Here is a 13960-nt window from a genome sequence, read left to right on the forward strand (position 1 = left end):
GGTTTGGTGTCACCTTGGCATCTCCACAGATGGGGTATGTAGCTACTTCTGCAATTTTTATCAATACTGATATCACACCAATGCAGTATAAACCTAACTGTGCCTGTTGTCTTGAGAATACCCATCTTCAGTTTCCAGAAGAGCTGCTTGCACCTACAAACATCACTTTTTTCTGAGCATAACCCTGTTCTGCACTGATAGGAAGGTGGTGAAGATGTGCAAATGCTCACCCATCCCTCCCAGTGAGGAGAAGCCCTACCTGTGCCCACGTTCCCTGGGAGGTGGTGGTTTATGGTGATGTGGTATCCCCTAGGTGGTGATTTGTGATAGTGGGTGTCCCCTTGGTATGGGGAAAGCATCTCTGTGCCTGGGGAAGATCTCTGTACAGGCATAAGTCACCCTCCATGCTGTGCCACTGTGTTACATTTCAGATTAATGTCATGTTTTTTTTATCTTTGTTCCATTCAGTCTCTTGGCACCAGTTCCTTTCAGAGTCCATGTGTGCCATCCGAGTTTATGGCTTGTACCTTTTTCTCCACTTACATTCTTTAAAGTGAAAGCTTGTTTTTCTTACCTGCCACTGCTTCTGACCTCTGGTAATCCTACCATTTTTCTTTGTATTGAATGATGTTTACAACTTCTTTTTATTTTTTTTGCCAGTTCAATTTTCTGTGACATTTTCCATGTCATTAGTATAAAACTGAATTAAACTGTTTGTCTTGATTTTCATTGCTTGAAAATATTTATCCTATTATAATTTTACAGCCACCCTTAGTCTATTTGGTTATGCTTATGTTTAGTCAGAATTCAAATAAAATGTGTCGCACACTAATTGTGGCCCACTACACACCCTCCTGGTCCTGAGATTATGGTCTCAGTTTGGTGTTTAGAAGGATTTTCAAGGCCGTTTTTTTGGTAAACTAATCCCGAAACTGTTAACATGATTTTGTTAGATTGTTTGCAAAAGGTGGCAAATGTAAGGTGCTCTTTACCTTGTCTTTACTCATAGTATCACTTACAATTGATATTTGCAAAATTATGCATAAGATAAATGGGAAGCTTAACTGCTCCTAAAGTACTTGTATTTAGCTTTAACAGTAGTGGTGTTTCTGAGGAATAGATCTGGATCTGGAAGTTCAGTTGGGATAGTTTGGATTTTTCCTTAATTTAGCTCTTTGATGAAACTCATGTTAAACAAAATCCCCAATAAGCAGTATCCTGTGCTGTGTGCAGTAAATTAACTGCTTTTGATCACATCAAAAACCTAGAAAAGCTATGAGAAAGTAGTTCTTTTAGTCTTCAAAGATTAGGTTTTCTCTCTATTTTTATGATTATTGAACATCTTAGAAAGCTTGGATAGAAGTCCTTTTTAGTTGTCCTAGAAAATGCAATGCCTTCCAGTCAAAGCAGGAGGATGAACAAATTGCTTTGTTTTGCATTATCTGTGAAACATAACACATGCTCCTGCTGCATGCTTACTGCAGAATTAAACACCATCCTCTGACAGAGAGCTCAAAAACAAATGGATCCTTCACAAAAAATCAATAGGCTGGGATTACTGCTAGGATAGCTAATGTCCCTTACCAGTACCCTTCTATATTGTGTCCTCAGCTTCAGAATTAAATTTGCTGAGCTCCATTAGAGTTTTTTGTTATTATTATTATTGCTTCCATGTTTCTCCCAGATGACGTCTGAAGATGTAAGTGTGCATGTCCGAGCACTTAGTAGATCTTATTCATTTAATATTCTAATGGAAAACTTGGAATATTAAATGAAATTACACTGTATTTGTTAATGATTATTTTTCTGTAATTATGGACCGTGTTTAAATCTATAAAAAATGTGTAGAAACCGAAGTGGAAAGAAGTCAGAAAATTAATAGCTTGCTCCTAGGAGGTTTTCTCTCATTAATATTTTTCCTTCTATCCCTAGTACTGGGGCCTTTCAGTACATTCCCATTTGGTATGAGTCACACCAAGTAGGAGGACCTGAAATAACCAGCTGTCACTGCCTTCTGTTTCTCTGAAAGAGTTTTTTGCCCACCTGGACACTATGGACAAGTGAAGTATCAGCTTTTCAGTTTTGCTCAGGGCAGAGTCACCTATTACCAGGGAGGCTGCTTCCAAAACCCTGCCAGTCAGTGTGGCAGAAGTTCACCAAAGTCCTTGCAAGGGCACACATATAATGTCAAAAACTGACCTGACATCAAGTTTTTGGCTCATGGGATAACTCCTCCCAAGCTCTTTTCTCACTCTGATGTGCAGCATCGCCCTGACCAGGACCCCTCTGGATGTTTGCTTCCCACTGCCCCAGCAGAGCTAGCATGGGGCATCTCGAGGGACCAGCAAACCCTGCAAAATGGGATGCCACCATGGCCCAGGTGTGCTTAGACACAGACCCAAGGTGAGCAAGGAGCCCAGTTGCCTTCAGACTGCTCCACTGTCACTGCCAAAAGATGGGCACTGCAGACCATAAGGCATCAAGAGGCACTTCTGAAAGCAGGTCTCCTTTACATGCAATAGGAATAGAGAGGGAGTGGAGCAGATGCAGTGTAAGTGTAATATAGCTGGATTGCATCCCCTGTAAGGTGAGCCAGGGCTCACATGGAGATGGTGAATGGCTGGCAGCCTGTAGCATCAATGACAGGAGAGTGGCCAGGGCACCTTCACGCTCCTAAGTCTGACCTAAAATGCTTACAGGGCACTCGTCAGCAAAAAAGGTGGTTAAGCATGCAGGAATTTAGGAATAAAACTCCACATCTCTTTATTAAAGAAACTCATTCCAGACTGAAGGATTGCCTGGAATGGAAGGAAGTGCTGTCTAACAAATGTAATTGGACTTCAGAGGAACATCTCACCCAGTGTCATGCAGGAAACTGTCCCTTGTGCTTGGATGGTACATAACAGTCAAAGGGCAGGCAGTGTACTGTAATGCAGAAAGGAGTATCCAGCCAGGCACAGCTTGCTAATCCTAAAAGGCTTCTAAAAGGTTAATCTCATAGTCAGGTTTATTTTTGGGATGTTTTAGGGACCAGGGAACAATCTGCAGAGTAGCATTTTAGTGGTTTTTGCAGCACGCACAGTGCTGAAGTTCATTGCTCACGAATGGGGAAATCAGTGTCTCGGAGAGGCAAGCTGGATGATCTTGAGCAGCACAGAATTGATTTGCAGTGAAATGGAACAGCCCAAAAATGAGCAAAGAGGTCACTCATTTAGAGATTAATAGCAACATTATTTGCTGTTAAATGGCATAGCACTGGTTATTGAAAAGGGGAAAAGAAAATTTGTCAGTGTACGAGGCATGTGACCAATGAGGCTGTAGTTTCATCTCTTCTGGAGTACTTTGTACAGTTCTGGTCTCCATGGTACACAGCAACCACATTTTTCTTGGACTGAGTTCAGGGAAAATGGGGGAGAAGAGGGCATTTCTTACTAAGGGCCAAGACAGCTTGGCTTGCTTAGTGTAATAAAACGGATGCTGAGAGGAGATATAACATCTCTTCAGAATTACTGCAGGAAGCAAACTTGGGAGAGGAAGAAAAGGATAAAGCTGGTACTTACATAAGTGCAATAAAGATAAATTTAGCTTGGAAACAGCCAACCAGTCTGAGGGGTTTGGAAGAGACAGCCTGAGAGAGAGAACCTTTCGAGTTTTGTGTCCTGGTGTTTGACTGCAGAATCAAAATTTGCCATTCAGATAAAAATGGCAAAGGAGAAATTGCAGAATATTTACAATGAATGTTAGTTGATTTGTGTTTTGTTTACAATTGCTTAACTGCAGTATGCAGCAGATTAGCTATTAGCAAATCCCTTGTACATGGATATATGAGGACAGGTTTCTGTGATAAATGGAAAAAATAATGGTAATGCACAATTTGCACAGCTTGGTAATGAAGTCCTTGTAGGTATGAGTAGCAAACAGGATGCTGATAGGCATAATAGTGTCAGATGACATCTGATTTTTCAAAGGCATAACTGTAATCTCATTTGAACAAGTATTATGTGACCTCTTAGACAGATCATTTAAAGTCAGTGTCTTGGACATTCTTCCAGTATGCACCCCAGCAATGCCTATTTCCAGGCTTAGGTGAAGGATGAAGAGGAGTATTGACAAAACCTAACTTATTAAATATATTCTTCTGCTTCAGTTTTACTTCAGCTTTTCATAAATTAATGTAACAAACTGCAGTTAACCTAAGTCATTATTACCACCTTAAACTTTTAAAATTTTAAGTATCTTATGTTTCCTGTCCATTTATAGCTAGTAAATGTGTCAGAAAAAATCAAGAGAGATTTTATATATTACCTTGCTCTAGTATTAACTTGGTTGATAAGGTTGTAGCTACTGATGTGTAGTGGCAACTGGGCTTCAGGAACTCAATTTATGTCTTTTTTGAGGGGCAAGAATCACACTATTACACTTGAGATCAGACAGTTTGGTGGCTGTCTGACCTTTTGTTACTGACTTTAAAATACTGTTGTCATGGATGCCTGCCTTTATAAGACTGCATCAAAAAGTAGAAAAGAAAATTCAATATGATTAAAGATATTTGTTGATTTCTTAGCTGTTCCAGTAATAGCTGGCATCAGTGGTAAAATTTGCTCATACTTCCAGTTTGGATACTACTGCCTTCACATTACAGTTACCTGGATTTGTTAATGCTTGCACTGCCAAATGAAAGAACTTGTTGACATTGGTAATAGGCTCTTTTAGCAGAGGATGGGTTATTATCTGGAGAGACAAGGTCAATTCACATCTAACCTTCATTAAAAACACTGGCCTGTGCTCAATGTTTCATTGCAAGGCATGATTCCCAGATTATGCGCTGTCATTGTTGCTCACTCTCCAAATTCAGTAACTTTTATTTTTATTAATGTCTGGTCACCAGAGCTGAACAGAGAAGCAGCAGTTTGACCATTACTGTAAGAAAAATGCAGCCTCTGGCTTCATAGTAGCCTGCTGTTGGTACCTTTCAGCATCCTTAGGAGTTGTTAATAAATATCATTCTGATACTAAATTAAAACCCAGCAATGTGACAAAATGAAAGTATAGTAGAAGAAACAGTTATTTCAAAGTGTAAATCTATATGCTTATATTTATAGAAATTGGAGTGTCCTAAAATGCTGCATGAGAAACTAAATCTAATCAGTTGAATTGTACAAACTTGAATGTGTATCACAGCACTTTTTTGAATGGAACTATGATTTTTCTTTTACCTCTAACTTATATAACACCATTTCTGTTATACAGCATGTTCTGAGTTTGGAGTTTATTTGCTTGAAATATGTGTCTCTTTGTATAGGAAATGTAATACCTGTAAATATAATTGTTAGTGAGAATATAGGTATTATTGCTTGTGGCAGGAAAAAAAATAATTTACAGGTTATTATATTTTATTGTTACTATATACAAATACAGGTTTATCTGCTTATCAGCCACCTGTCTGCACATAACTCTGAATGCAATAGATACATGTTGACTGTTTTTCAACAATGAGTATCGAGTTTCTGTTTATTAACCTAAATGTTAGGATAATTTTGTCTCTTTATTTCTTCAAGTTGCGATTTACTCTAATTTTTCCTTACAGACCTTCCATTGTCCTTCATCCCTAATTCTTTCATTCCAGGGAGAGCTCACAACTTCCTTTTGTTTCTGTACTGGACCTCTTTGAACATGCTCCATTTCACCCATGATTTGTTTCTGCAGGATCATCTGTGTGTCTCAGTACATCCATTAGCCCCATTCTTCTGTAAATTTCTAGAAACTGCTTTTCTTTTGGATCACTTATAATTATGGTGTCTAAATACCACAAATGAGATGACCACAGGCAGAGCTCAACACTTCAGCTTCTCTGTCTTAATTTTTTCTTAGTTTACTTCATTCTTTCTCATGCTTATTTCCCCAAGACCATGCCTGCATTTTGACCCTTTCTCCCTCACTTGTCTTCTGAGTAGAAGGGTACAGTAGAGAAGGTGGCTCCTTTAGGAGAGGACCTTACTGAACAAGTGAGCCCAAATCATCAGTCAGGGTACTGCATGTAATCTAATTCTTAATCACAACTTCTTTGAGAACCTCTCCCACTCACTAAAGTGGAGAGCATTGCCTCAGCTTTCATGAGCAATAGTTTGTAGTTGTTTTGTCAGACGAACATTTTTTTTACCAAAACTAGTCCAATCACCCCAGAAAACTGCAGATTAAGAAAAAATAATTGACAGAGAAGCTTATAGAGATGTGAGGCTGCTTCTTTGCACTGGAGAGAGCTGTCTGGGTGTTGTGCCCATCCTGTAGTGGTTATTGCCTATCCCAGGCATCCTTCCTCACCGTAGTCATGCACCAAGATGACAAAAGACTAATCTTCAGTGAAGAAACATGTAAAAAAGGCGAAAAATCACAGTGCTTCTTGCTTTTAATTTGAGGACTAGGCAGTAACTCAGCATAGCTGAGAGGACTCGCATGTTTTGCCACATGAGTGGTACAACAAAGTGAGTCATGACAATATGCTTCTCCAACTGGAAAGCTTCCCAGCCACATCCCGGGTGTTTTCCTGATGTCTCTCAGTTCCTAATGACCCTACCAAGCCCCATGGCTTCAACACGGCAGAGCCTGTGGGTGCAAATCATCCTCCTCAGGAACCAGTGCTATCTGGCTCTGCAGTCTCATATATCATTGATAGCTGTGATTTTGCATCATGATCTCCACTTGGAAAGACCTGGATGAAACAGGGATTATTATTCCCTGTGACTCCTTGTCACTTAGTGGCCATCAATGGTGAAAGACAGGCTATAAAGTCTGTCTGCAAAGAAGAGAGTAGCTTTTCTTTGTCCAAAACAGAGCCAGGAACAATGCATCAATGTCCATACATATTTAACTCTGGGGACTGACTCAGAATTTGTCTTGCTGAGGTGTAATTTTGGAAGTTGATGTTTGGAAGTAATTTTTCTTCACTGAGTGTAGCTGCTATCAGAAGGTGATTGGTAGTTCTGTTGTTTTGCCTGTATTTTTGCTGCTTGTAGAACAATTAATTCAATGCTTTGCTGAAGTCTCTAGTAAAGTTTTTATGTTACCATGACACAAATGCAAAAATAGAAGCACTGTTGTCAAGGTGATGTCACCAAATTATTACCACCCTGTTGTTCCTGATTTGGTAAGAAAACATATGAGAATTTTGGTGTTTTTTTAATGTTTGAACTAAAAGTTTTAATGTTGTTTCAAGTAATGAAGAAGCAACAGCAAAACAACAGCCAAAGCACAGGCAAATTCACATGAACAAGGTAGAATGAATTGAACAAATAGCACTGAAAATAGATTTGTCCTTCAGCTTCTGCTAGGGGCAATGGTGAGAAGGAGGAGAGGGTTTTGTAATGATGAGAACCACTTTGATATTATTATTTGAAATAGCTGCGAGCAGAAGCCATAGATAATAATAATCTCCAAACTGTAGAGGTTGAAAGCACTGTGAAGCCAAGAATGACTGCAGCTGCCTTGAGTGGTGGTGGAACAAAGCCATAGAGTTGTGAATAGTTTATGCAGATTGAATATAATCAGAGTTGAAATGTGCAGTCATCAGGTTTGAGATCCAAGAAGCAGGTGGTACACGTGTCTATATCAGGATTTTGGAGGGATTTCCTGGCATGAACCAACTCAAAGAATCACAGACTAAAGAAACAGTTTAGATATCCACATTTAGATAAAAAAGTGGCCCATCCCTTTGAACATAAGACTACAGTCTTCTCAAAACATTCAGTGAAGCAAATTGTTTCTGTTTTAAAATAATGCTTTAGAACTCAATGCCACTTTTTTTTCCTGGAAGTGCTAAATGGAAGCTAATGACACAGAGGAAATTATTTCCAAGTTCTGCAACTGGCAGACTTTACCAGAGGATTCATAAGCTTTTCAAATACATTTTTATTTAATTTAAATTGTTACTTGTCGAAAACTGGGCAACCAAACGTGTAGAGAATGTGGCCAAGGGAGGCATATTCAGAATGGTGTATGATCTGATTATAGCTTTCAGATCTCTTTACTATTTTTAAGAAAAAAATCTGCATTGAAAATTTCACCAGTTTTTCTTCTGTATTCTTAGCAGAAAATGACCACATAGTTATAAATATTTTTATTGCTCTGCAGCTTCAGTGGTCACTTAGGGTTGGGATTTCTCAATCTCTTTTAATCTTAAATACTGAAGAAGAAGAAACAGTAACATTTTTGAATAAACAATCCTGTAACTTTTGAGGCATTAAATATTTTTCTATAGCAAATGGAAAACATTAAAAAACGAAGTATATTGATTCTGGATCTGAAAGCAGCTCTCTTCCTTCTTCGGTAAAAGAACCTTTTATTGGCAAATTAGCAAATTATGAGATCAATTTTCAGTTTTCCATTCCTAAGAAATAATTTAATATATGCATATATATATATATATGTATGGTGCAATACAGGATCAAGTCTAGCAACTGCACATCAGCTGTGCAGTTTCCTTTCCATTTCCCCTTTCATTTGCCAGCTTAAAAAAAAGCTTATCAGATACTGACTCAGTATGAAATTGTGAGCAAAGGCATTGATCCATCTTCCTTAAACCTTTTCATCATATATTCTATTTTTAGAAATTAAAATCTTGGTATGCTGTCACTTCAGTCCACTTTCCTTACCTGCATATTCATGCTGATCATTAGCTATTCACTGCATGTGTGTGTTTAATAACCATTCTATAATGCTGCCTTTTTTTTTTTTCCATTTTTCACAGTTTAGTTATTCCAATTGGAAATGAATAAAGCTGCCAAAAGATTAAAGAAATGGCTTCTTCATTATTTAAGTAGTGATTGCTCATCACTGGTCAGACAAGTGGATTGGGATTTAGGTGACCACATGTCAATATCTACAGTTTTCACATCTGTTTCTAAGATCAGCCTTCCAGGTTCCCTTTATAGAGACAATGGAGACAAAAATGCATTTTCAGAGTGCACTGTCACCCAAGTAAAGCTTCTAACCCAGATCAGATGATTTGCACCCCAGAAATGGCAGGTTTAGTTGATTGTAAATGGAAACAAGGCTTGCTTAGATGTTGGCTTCATAGTTGTCCAAAGATTGATGTTATAAATCCGATCCTTGTGCTCAAATTAATCATAAATGCCAGAGATTCTGTGCAATGACACCATTAATGGCAATGTACTGTGGCTAGGTTTTTTGATGTAACAAAACATAGTGCAGTGATGATCATGTACTGTTCAGCACAAGTACCAAAAGCAGTACAGTCATGTTAGGACTACTTTTGAGATGGATTAGATTATCCTGTTTTTCACCTGGACTAAGTAGTACCAGGGAATTAGCATGTTCAAATTCTTTCCAACAGATCAGTTTGGCAACTGCATTAATACTCTGGTTGTAGACATACAGAGATGTTGTTTAATATTTATGTTGGCAGATGAATGTAATGTCCTTGACCAGATTAGGTCTTCCTGTGCAAAGCAGCATATATCAGATTGGTTTTATTATTATTACTGTTATTGTGGTTGATTATGATAATAATAATAACAATAACAATAATAATATTCATCCATTCTTGTCCAAGCAACCTCACAAGGATTTTATAAACATTGAAAAGGGAGGAACCTGAATGGAAGTAGCTTTATTGAGGAGTGACACATAGCAAGGGACTTTTGCATTAAAAAGTGTTAGAAAAAGTGACAGATGTTGAATGCTGAAAAATTTTTTAGATTTTGTAATTAATTTAGGATATTGCCTTAATGGTGATTTTTCCTGTGTGTTTCTCCCCTTAGGATGATTTCCAGCATGCAGCCTCAGAAACCAACTGGGAGTCAGTCACAAGCTCTGTCTCAGTAAGTAATTTCTCGCTGTTTTGCCTGTCAATAGATTGATAGAGTGGCTTGAATCCAAGTCAATAAAATGGTATCTGTACAGAGAAACTATGTATTCACCTGAAAGAAGATGAATAAAGTTTTTATCCAGCTGATAAAACTGGACTCAAACAGTATGTTTTTAGGGATATAAGATTCAGGATATGCCCTTTGCTGTTGTGAACACATGAGACAGCCATTGGGAAACATTTCTTGTTTTCAAACTCATCCTGCCAGTATGAAAATACCAGATACAAACCTAAATTTTTAATCATTGAATGTCTCAACTTACATGGAAGACCACACATAAAGCAGGCTGGCAGGAAAATGGATCTGGCATTTCATTGTCAATACTGAGATTTTTTTTTTAAGTGTTTCCAATAAAATATTATATCTGAACTCAGGTACAGTTACTCCATATTCAGCAGTGAATTGCAGCTTGGGAGAAAAATCAAGAAAGAAAAAAACCCAAGTAAGCTAGTAAAAAATTTTAATTTTCTCTTCATTACATTTGATTCGTGTCGTTGGCAAAAAATCTGCCCTCTCTGCCATTTCCTAGTGCTGGGGAATGGCACAGTACCATGAGAATTCATAATATGGGCAGTCCTCTTCTGTGTGCTTTGCTGCCTGCTCCACACCACGTCATGGTTCTTGTTAACTCCTCTTAAAACACATGAGATGGGGGTAAATGCTTAAAGCAGGCTTGAGACCAGTGTCTGAAGCATTCATGGAAGAGAGCTTATTAATAGTGCCTTTGTTACAGTAGCTGCCAGGAGTAGCTAGCGAATGAGCGGTGAATAAAATATGGGTTAATTCTACTGATAGGGGTCCAATCAAGGCAGCAAGTAGAGAGAAAACTCTGTGCTGCCAAAATGAGAAGATGTTAAGCCAATCTCACTTGTGTTTACTCTTGAATTTGCAAATGACACTTGCCCTTCATGATTCGATTCACTGATTGCCTGGAACCAACTGTGCTGAAAGTCTTGAGGAGTGATGTTAGCAGGGGTGAGATCTACTGGATGTGCCAAGCAGGAGATGAGAGAACAGGTTTACTAAAAGACACAAATCCATTTTTCATTCTAATGTGGGCATGGGAAAAATACCTCAGTGTAATGAAATATTTTGTTTAAAAATATGGTAGGCTGATGTTTGAAAAAGTAAGCCTAGGGCTCCCTCATCAGGTAAGTATGTAAATGAGACTAAGCCTATGGTAAACGCCATGTTAGTTACCATCGTTAATGTCATAAAAGGCACAATATACCAAACAATAACCCAGTATCCTTTTCATATTGAAAAATCAAGTTTATCTTTTTGCTTCCCTTTTTTTTTTCCTTAAAAATTGTTTTTAATGTGTTGCAGCTAAGGAATTTCAATACAAATATTACAGGTAGCAAGCTGATGGCCAAGGTCATGTGGAAACCTACAGCTAAACCAGAAGCAGAACCTCAGTTTAATTGGTTTTCCCATGTCATTCCCTATCTAATAAGATATACTTTCTCCTGCACATTGCACCCACAAGTCGTTTTTATCCTCAGAGAAAATAAGGCAGGGAGATTGAGCAATTTTTCACAAAAGCACCAAGGAAAATGTCTGAGGACATCCAAGTTCTTCAGGAGAGAAAGATTCAGGGATTCTGTTATGGTCTTGAGAAGCAGAAGGACAAACTCAGACCTGTGAGTCTTAGACAAGATGACATACAATTCTGCTGATGCTCATGTAGCATGGCAGGTCTGAGTTTCTTCTCTCAAACCCACAAGTAACCAAAAGACTCATTTTAGGATATAGACACATTACAACTCTCAGAATAAAAATTTTAGAGCAAGAAAATTCTTTCTTCCATCTCTGAGGTCGTATTATAGAGTTATATTTTGGTCTGGTTTTTTGTTAGGGTTTTTTCTCAGAAAGTTTAAAAAAATGCTTCTACCCTTAACCCATCGTGGCAAACCCAGGGAAAAAAAAAGGAAATAAAATCTAACTCCTTATAAGGTTAGTTTCCATTATATGTAAAGTAATTTTATGACCAACAAAAAACTGTGGTGTACATTGAATTGCCTGTCAGGCACACAATAGAGATAGGAAAGTGAAAAGAATGAGTGAACAGAAATTAAGGGCAAGAGCACATACAAAAGAGATACCTTTGTGTTGCAGTAAATTAAAAATGTACCCAGTGCGTTTAAGAAATACAAAGGAGATACATAATGTGGAAGATCTTTGCTCCTCATTGCTTCTTACATTTCCTCTTGCCCCCTCTTTGGATATGATCTCAGAAGTCAGATTATGACAAGCACAAACTCTCCCAAAGCGAGCGCCTCATTCTTGGCAGGACAAAAGAGAGGCAGTTGGGTTGGCAGCTTTGAAGTTGCTTTTGGGCCTGTCACATGATGTTGCTGCCAGGAGGCTATCTCAGCTGTTGAAATAATTCCTCTTGATTTGGCTGTCACTGAGAAGAAGTTAAGCTTTCTTCTGTGTTTTAGCAAGGCTGCATGAATCTCTTGAGTAGGAGCTTTTATTTGAAAAGAAAATGGGGAATCCCAGCTGCCTGTATGAGTTTGACATGCCCTTCATATTCACAGCTTGACCTCCACTTCTGTAATGAAATGTGCAGTTGAACATGAGGGAAAAAATCTCCTACACTGCGTAAACCACACACCTGTGACTGATTTTTATGCTCCCGTTTCTTCAGCATTCTTGGAGCATCTCTCTCACTTTTGAAAGGCAGTCAGGGGCTGGTCTTTCCCTACTGGACTGCCATGAGTAGCATTTAGGTGCCTTTCCCTTTTGTAACCCCAGCCCCTGTGTTAGCACACTGCATGATGCTGGCTGCAGCACAGTCTGTCCTACAACACTGCTTTAAATACCAATGCTGTGTTCACTTTGCTGCTGTGAGCTTTTCTACTGCTGGGACTTCCACCTCTCTGACAGTCTCTAGTCCCAGCCATGTAGAAGTCAGGAGAGAGGCTTAAAGGTGTGCCTTCCTTTTTAAGGGATCGTGAATTTTTACAGGCCTCTGCACTGTGCCTTGGCGCTGCACTAGAAAGGCACTGCAATCCCAGGTGGGCCCACTGAAACTTCTTGGGCTATGGGTGCTAAGCTGTAAAGTGCAGCTATGCTTTCTTGACTGGACTACTGTTATGTTTGCTGTTTCTTCTCTCCCTGATTTTTAATAATTTGGACTGTCCATATTTTCAGCAAACATATGCAGGAATATGTGAAGAGTTGTTAGCTGTGTGATACAGCTTACCATTAAAGAGAAGCATTTTATTTTAAAATATATATATATATACTCTAAAACCATTATAGGAGGAATTGAAAGACACAATCCTGCAAACAAGTGAGTGAATTTGCTCAAATGAGTTGACCCTCCCATTCTGACCTAACTGACTGAAGTTAATCACAAAGATTAATAGGTTAACATATACATTTACTTGGGAGATGAGGCAAATCAAATATTTTGGGAAGCCATCGATTTTAACTGGCATATTTCTGGTGCATCACTTCAGAGCTGGATTTTCATGAAAGAATTTAGGTTTCTAGGGGTTTCTCCCCAACGTTTGAACTTACAAGACCAAACAATTTGTGTGCTATACTATGCCTGTTTTTGGACAAAATTGATTGTGGTTCTTCAGAAAGTAAGAGATCTGTATTAATAGTTTTTCTTGTGCATATTTTGCATACTATTCGGCCTTGTGCTTAGATAATGGAAAAAGTGATATCAGGATAGTGAATATTTTGATAGTAAATTAAGAATTTTAGCAATGTTTCATGTCCTCTCCAATAAAACTGAAAATGCTGCAATCCTGTCAAAGTCAAATTGTGCCAAAGTTCAGTGGGAACACTCAGAGAACAAAACTTGGTCCTTACTGGTGGAAAATAAGTATTCCATTTGGTGTTAAAATTGTGAGGATACTACATTATTCATCCAAATATTCATTGTTACATTAATGAGATCGTAGAATTATAGAATGTTTAGGGTTGGAAGGTTCCTTAGAGATCACCTAGTTTCAATCCCCTTGCAGTGGGCAGGAATGCCTTTCAGTGGACCAGGCTGCTCTCCAACCTGACTGAGAGCACTGTCAGGGATGGGACTTCCACAGACTCTTTCAGAC

General features: G+C 38.5%; 1 protein-coding gene across 4 annotated transcripts in view; it reads left to right on the plus strand.

The window, feature by feature from the left end:
- The window catches only part of PDGFD (platelet derived growth factor D), a 139173-nt gene that overhangs the window by 99534 nt on the left and 25679 nt on the right, over positions 1-13960 (plus strand). For all 4 annotated transcript variants that reach the window (XM_071434188.1, XM_071434186.1, XM_071434187.1 and 1 more), the window contains one exon: positions 9777-9836. In XM_071434188.1, coding sequence (XP_071290289.1) covers positions 9777-9836 — 60 coding nt within the window. The remainder of the gene's footprint in view (positions 1-9776; positions 9837-13960) is intronic.

The sequence above is a fragment of the Agelaius tricolor genome, unplaced genomic scaffold (genome assembly GCF_023055355.1).
Source record: "Agelaius tricolor isolate 1412-34295 unplaced genomic scaffold, bAgeTri1.0.p SCAF_9, whole genome shotgun sequence".
In the NCBI taxonomy this organism is placed as follows: Eukaryota; Metazoa; Chordata; class Aves; order Passeriformes; family Icteridae; genus Agelaius; species Agelaius tricolor.